Genomic DNA, 7,500 nt, shown 5'->3' on the forward strand with positions numbered 1-7,500 from the left:
AAACATATATGTCGTGGCATTTGTATGTTACTTGTTGACAAATCATTAATAAAATAATAATAATTCTTGTTCTTTCCTCATAGTATATCTATATATATGTGTGTGTGTGTTTTTGTGCATAAAAATTTATATATATTTTGTTTTACGTGCAAGTTAAGAGCAACAAATTATAAACATTTTTCATGACAAATATACTATTTATTAATACACTAAATCGATTAGTACCTGAGATGAGATTTCCTGTTGATGAGATGAAATTATTGAAAAATTGCAGATTAAGAAAGAGATCTGAAGGCGATAAATATGATAGTTGACTAAGAAAATTGAAAGTAATTGATTAGATAAATCAAATTGGTGAGTAACTGTACGAGACAGAGAGAGAGAGGGAGAGAATTTTATACTACCTGCTCATTGACTAAAAACAATCCTGTTTATTTCTGGACGAGTTACAAACAGAAAGTGAAACTGCCTTTTATTTCTTCATTTTTCTTTTTAAATAAAAACTCTCATAAAACAAAGAGAGAACTAATAAGGTATGTTTGCATTATTCTGGTTACAGAGTCGGTAAAATTGGTGTTGTTCAACTTTGACTACCCTTAATGGAAAAGCAATTATTTTCCAATATTTAGAATACCCTGAAGATGGATTTTATTTGTAAAAAATATAGGACTTCAACTCTTAAGCAATAATTAAAATACTATGGTATCATTTACAACAAATCTCTTCAGTCAGTCATATTAGTCTGAATATCAAATATTGTGGTCAAATCAATGGCTTTGTATTTAATCATAATTTCCGTATCACCATTTAAATGCAAATTTTAAGTCCGCAACAGCAGGAGAAATGTAGGTCGCAAATTCCTACAGAGTTTCTGGTGTTTATTGAATATATATATATATATATATATATATATATATAATATTATATATTAGTATATATATATATATATATAGATATATATATAATATATATTAAATATATATATATATATATATATATATATCTATATAATCTATATATAGATATATATATATATATATATATAATAATATTGATATATATAATATAATTTATAATATATATTTCATATATAAATATATATATATATATATATATATTATAATATATATATATATATATATTATATTATATATTGTCTCCTAGCTTTTGGAGCCGACGGCAAATATCCACAGCTGATATCACTGAAGCCAATCGTGATTGGCACACACGATTGGTTACATGGAATTATCTGCTGAGTTTATTCACCATCAGCTTTAAAATAAAAATAACTGACTACAGTCATTGTACGCATGATACAAAAATTCATCATTCATAAAAATGAAATAACAGTTTGTGCTATCAGCGACACATACGACTTGTGCGTCAGTGATAAACTTCCAAGGTCTTTTTTATTCAATAGCAATGAACTGCCTAAGATAAAAATAACTCTAGAATTGAAACCGGAAAGAATTTGTGAGATTTTTCATCTAACTCTCTTTTACTTCCTTTACTCTGGTTTGGTTAGGCAAGGAATTTTTAAGGCAGCTCGCCCAATTAGGCGTTTCATTAACGAGAACTTTTTGAAAAGCCATAGATTCGTAGTATTAGCTTTGAAAAACCCTTTCTGGCTTTTGTCAAATTTGTGGAATAGGAAGTTCTCAATCAGTCAAGCCAAGATTTTTTTTATCAGTCTGTTATATACACATAATAAAGCAGTGGTTTTCGAATGCCAGACCTACTTTAATTAAATGCGTGCAAAATCAATTTTGGTTCACCATATCAGTATATATGATTAGTAGATTAAATACTAACGAGTTACTTGTAAACTTGTAAACAGTAATTCCTTGGATCACACGATCTCAGAATTAACTCTTAAAGGACAGTTTCCTTTCTAAGTTAGGTAAAGTATTTCAAATGTTTCCACGGCCTAGAAATGTTGAATGAAAAGGGGAGTGTTCTAAGTTAATACAAAGTGTTGCAAACGTTACCAGAACATCAAAATTGTGCTTTAAAAGGAATTTCCCTTTAAATTATATCCAGCATTGCGAATGTTTCTGCTCCCTCAAAATGGTGACTGAAGAGGAATTTCCAATCTAAGTTATACACAGTATTTCAAAAATCTCGACGGCTCGAAATGGTGATTTAAGTGGAGTTCTCTCTCGTGGGTTACACACGGCATTTCAAAGGCCTCCAGACTCCCAGACATAAATGGAGAGTTTCGTATCTAAGCTAAAACGAAAAAAAAAACTATTCCGAGATTCCCGTAATCTCAAAATATGGGCATAAAAGGAGAATCTCCCATCTCTTCAGCCCCCATCAAACCTGGCAAATCAACGCCCCTGAAAAATAGTGCCTGAAAAGAAGAGTCTCTCTCTCTCTCTCTCTCTCTCTCTCTCTCCTCTCTCTCTCTCTCTCTCTCTCTCTCCTCTTCCACTCAAACCCAAAGCAAGACTGGCTGGCAATCAGAGCTGCCTCATAATTCCTCTTCCCGAATTCAGCGGAGGTAGGTAGGCGGGGGGATGGGGCCAAGTGTGAATGATGTTTCCCTTTGCAGTGCCTCCCCGGCGAATCAGCATCACCAATCAATCGGGGCTGGAGCTGAGCGGAATCATCGGACCTTATCCCGTGAAGGGCAAGCTAACTCTCACGTGTCAGACCACAGGAGGTTGGTTTGTGTGTTTGTTAGTTTGTTTTCCCCGTTTGACTGTTTACCTTTCAGCCTTTGATGTTCGTCGGCAGGTAGACTCGTTTTCTTCTCGGAATGATCATCTCTGGACGTTCTTCTCAGAATGATCTCGCGTTATTTGGCTAGCAGTTCGTACCGTACTTGTTTGCCTTAGGTATTTGCTAACTTTGATAGTAACTGTAATGATTTTCCTGATATTAGTTTTTAAGATTATTAGAGTCTCCGTTCTTTGTTTTGATAGTAATTGTAATGATTATCATAATAATAGTTTTTAAGATTATTCGAGTCACCGTCCTGTTTTATATAGTTTTTCTAATATTTCCTGACCCGATAATATTAGTTTTTAAGATTATTAGAGTCACCGTTCTATGTTTGACGTAAATAGTGATTCTAAATATTTCCAGAACGATAATATTAGTTTTTAACATCATCAGAATTTCTGTTTGTTAATGTAGGCGGTTCACAGGAATTCTTATTCTTTCGTGGGATAGTTCTTGTAATATTTTGAGAATCTGGTACTTTTCGTAGATTGACTTCGTTAGCAAAGATTACTATTACATCTTCCTCATTGCTCATATCATGAGAAAATTTTATCCGGTACAGCTTTTCAACTTTTATGTATATTTTCATAATTTATAACTGTATATTTCCAGCATATAATACTATGAGGATTTCCTGGGGTTATTCGTCTTTTTTTAGATATACTTTTTTTCGTCTTTTGAAGTAACCTTAGAATACAAATTTTGATTAATTGATATAAGAATACAGTTTCCTATTTTTACTATGATCTTCATTTTCCCTTTTAATTATTATTGATAATGATTCCTCACTTTTACGAAGGTATCTCAACTTTCTCTTCATAATTCTGTTTCTTTAAAAAATCTCTTGATCTGATTATTTGGTTTTCCTGTTTCAATACCATTAAGATTGTCGAATTTTTAATATTAGGTCCTTTATGCTTATGAACAATTACAATTACCTTTAATTTGCTATTCTTATAGTTTATCACATAATGCAAGTTTAAGGCAATGTTTCTGGTTCTGAAGTTCATTATAAATTTTGTTAATTATAAATTTTTCGTATTACCATTGTAATACCATAGAATCATATAAATTAATTTAATTTGGACCCTTGTGTGTGAACTAAATTGTAGTTCCTGTGTAACTGTAACTTACAGAGGAGGGTTGAATTATATATCTATATATATATATAGTATATATATATATATATATATATATATATATATCTTGTATATATATATGTATATATATATATATATATATATATATATATATATATATATAGAATATATATAATAGTATGGATATATATATATATATATAATATATATATAGATATATATATATATGCTATATATATGGTATATATATACATGTGATGTATGTTTATATATATATATTCATATATGTATACATATGATATATATCTATATATATATATAGATATATATATATATATATATATAGATATATAGTATATCTATACTATATATATATATATTATTATGTATATATATGTATATATATATATATATCTATCATATATAGGTAGTATGTATGTATGTTTTAAATATATACATATTGATACTATAATATATATATGGTGTATATGTATATATACATATATTATATACTATAGATAATATCTATGCTATATCTATATAATGTATATAATACATATATGTTATCTACATTATAATAATAATGATAATATACATATGTATGTATGATGTAGAGTATGGATATATATTATGTATGTATATAATGTATATCTACATATATATGATATATATGTAATATACAATATATATTATAATATACATATAATAAATATGTATTATTATTATATGTAATAATATACATATATTGTAATAATATATATTATATAATTTATTATATATACATATGTATGTATGTATTAATGTAAACAAAGTTACAGCCACTGAGGAAAATTTAAAACACTGGAGTTGCTAAGTACTTTCGTCTTATTACTAAGACATGATGTGACTATGTCTCGGTAATAAGACGAAAATACTTAACATCTCCAGTGTTTCATTTCTCCTTCGTGGCTGTAACTTTGTTCGTATAATTATCACGTTTTTAATTTCCTCCTCTATATATATATATATATATATATATATATATATATATATATATATATATATATATATATATATATAAATCTTTCGACTCTCCCAGGCAAACCAAAGCCACAGATCACGTGGTGGCATGGGACCTCCCTCTTAGACGAAGTCATGGAGTACAGTGAGGGAGAAATCGCGACGAATATGCTGACGCTGCCTAACCTCTCGCGTCAGCACCTGTTTCGGCTGCTGACGTGCAACGCCACGAACTCGAATATGTCGCGACCCCTTTCGGCGTCAGTCACTTTAGACATGACTTGTGAGTCTTGACATTCCGAGGGTACTAATATGTTTGAGTCAGCTTTATATCTTTGGTCTTTTAATGCAGCTAATAATTATCAACGAATGTATGTCATCACATAGTTTGTTTTATTTAAGAAAAAGAGGTTTTTTTATACATATTGGCTTCAAATTCTCAATTGACAATTCTTATTTGCTTAATAAATTGTAATTGTGTTCACCGTTCTGAGGGTACTAATATGTTTGAGTCAGCTTTATATCATTGGTTTTTAAATACAGCTAATAATTATCAACGTATGTATGTCATCACATAGTTTATTTCATTTAAAAAAAGAGGTTTTTGATACATATTGGTGAAAAATGAGTTAATATTGATGGATAAATGGTTTTGACTCATTTCTCCTCATGTTCCTCTTTCAGTCTTAGTTAACCATTATTCTTTTGATCATAATCCTAATTTTCTTTGCTCCTGCTTCGTTATTATGACCGTTTATAGAAAAGTATAAACTCATTCGTGGAGGTTTGAACCGCTGGCCAATGAAGCAGTCTGCAAATGCTTAATCCACTAACTTAAGTAAAGCATAAAAGTAGAGAAACCTATCACGCTGTTTACTATCGATACAGCTGCGTATTTTCTTGTTTTTTAAATAGATTTTTCATCTGAAATCTACAGTTTTATCTGCACTTCTTTCACAAAGAAACTGTAATATTTTTTTAAGTCCTTTTTTCAGAAAGATATTTAAAATGTTGATAATTTTATTTAGTATTTATCTCTTACGGAATAATGTACACCATCAAGATTCCTTCTAACACATTCCCATCGTGCCTCCTTTTTTAATAAGATGCTAAATTCTAAGATACATCCTTTTCATATATCATCAAAATTAGAGAGACAAATCCCTTCACATTTATCACTAAGTACCTGTAAAATAATGATCTAAATAAATCAAAACCAGGAAGTGACCCGAATCTAAAACCACCTTCTCTGACGATTCCATTCACGTACAGTTCCCCCGATGGAAGTCAGAATTTTGGAGAACAATTCCCCGCTCTCCGAAGGCCAGAAATATAAGATGGTGTGTGAAGCCATGGGGTCGAGGCCACCTGCCTCACTCACCTGGTACCTGGATGGAGTTCAGGTTCCCAACAGCAAAGATCAGGTAAGGCAGTCAATTGTCTGGTTGGAATTTGATCATTTATTTATTTTTATTTTATTTTTATTTATTTATTTTTTTTTTTTTTTGCTTTCTGTTTTATGATGGAAAGATTTTTTTTCTTGAGATCATGAAGTCTATCACTGGAAGAAGATAGATAGATAGATAGATAGATAGGTAGATAGATCGATAGATAGATAGATAGATCGATAGATAGATAGATAGATAGATAGATAGATAGATAGATAGATAGATAGATAGATAGATAGATAGATCATTATTCAAATTTAGAGAGAAAGTCGATTGTCTGGTTGGAATTTCAGCTTTTATTTTCTTGGTTTTCTGTTTTTTGATGGGAAGATTTTTTTTTTTTTAGATCATGAAGTCTATCACTGGAAGAAGATAGATAGATAGAAGTATACATAGATAGATAGATAGATAGATGGATATATAGATAGAAAGATAGATAGATGATTATTCAACTTTAGAAAGATAGAAGTTATTAGATTCAGAAAATTAGGAAGAAACGCCCAGTTTATTATTTTTATTCTAGTTGATGTTTGGGAGGGAAAAAACATTATTCAGAAGAAGAAAAGGCAGACGAAGAGAGAGAGAGAGAGAGAGAGAGAGAGAGAGAGAATTGAACTGAACTCAAGAGTGAGGGTTGAAATGCATGGCTTATTTCTTCGTAATAATTGAACCGGACCCACTGAAATAAACTCGGGTGGTTTTACTGAAAATCCGGAGAGTCGTGTATTACTCAATTCGAAGTTTATTTTCCCTCATTTATATTTGCCTGTCTGTGCATTATATGCATAAGAAGAGACCTGCTTGGGGGAATTTTATCATTTGAGAAACACTTACATTTTCTGAAGGAGTCCAGTAGAGAAATTACACATTTTCATACGGACACAGCTCGCATGTTCTTGTGAAGTAACTTACACCAAAATGCATCTTTGCTTGTGTCATTATTGTTTTTCCTTTCCTTATGTGAAATAAACATTGGATTGGTATTTCACTATCAATATTTCATCATCATTTAAAGCCGAATCAAGTACCTGTTTATTTCGTCATCGACTTCTCGTTTTATGAAGAGGATTTTTCTATACTATTTTTTATATTGATTAACGTCTCCCAACTTGTCATTTGACCTTTGTCTATTATTGCAATTATTGGAAACCTTATCAGCTTTAAGAATTCTTTTACAAGCAACAAGTGGAACGTTTAATTTAAAAGAAATAGTCACACATTCTTCG

At 30.3% G+C, this 7,500-nt stretch overlaps 1 protein-coding gene across 3 annotated transcripts in view; it reads left to right on the forward strand.

Moving 5' to 3' along the window:
- LOC135202941 (hemicentin-2-like) overlaps nucleotides 1-7,500 on the forward strand; it is a 96,850-nt gene that overhangs the window by 68,362 nt on the left and 20,988 nt on the right. For all 3 annotated transcript variants that reach the window (XM_064232423.1, XM_064232424.1, XM_064232426.1), the window contains exons 4-6: nucleotides 2,555-2,665; nucleotides 4,906-5,109; nucleotides 6,099-6,250. In XM_064232423.1, coding sequence (XP_064088493.1) covers nucleotides 2,555-2,665; nucleotides 4,906-5,109; nucleotides 6,099-6,250 — 467 coding nt within the window. The remainder of the gene's footprint in view (nucleotides 1-2,554; nucleotides 2,666-4,905; nucleotides 5,110-6,098; nucleotides 6,251-7,500) is intronic.

Source organism: Macrobrachium nipponense, chromosome 33, assembly GCF_015104395.2.
Source record: "Macrobrachium nipponense isolate FS-2020 chromosome 33, ASM1510439v2, whole genome shotgun sequence".
In the NCBI taxonomy this organism is placed as follows: Eukaryota; Metazoa; Arthropoda; class Malacostraca; order Decapoda; family Palaemonidae; genus Macrobrachium; species Macrobrachium nipponense.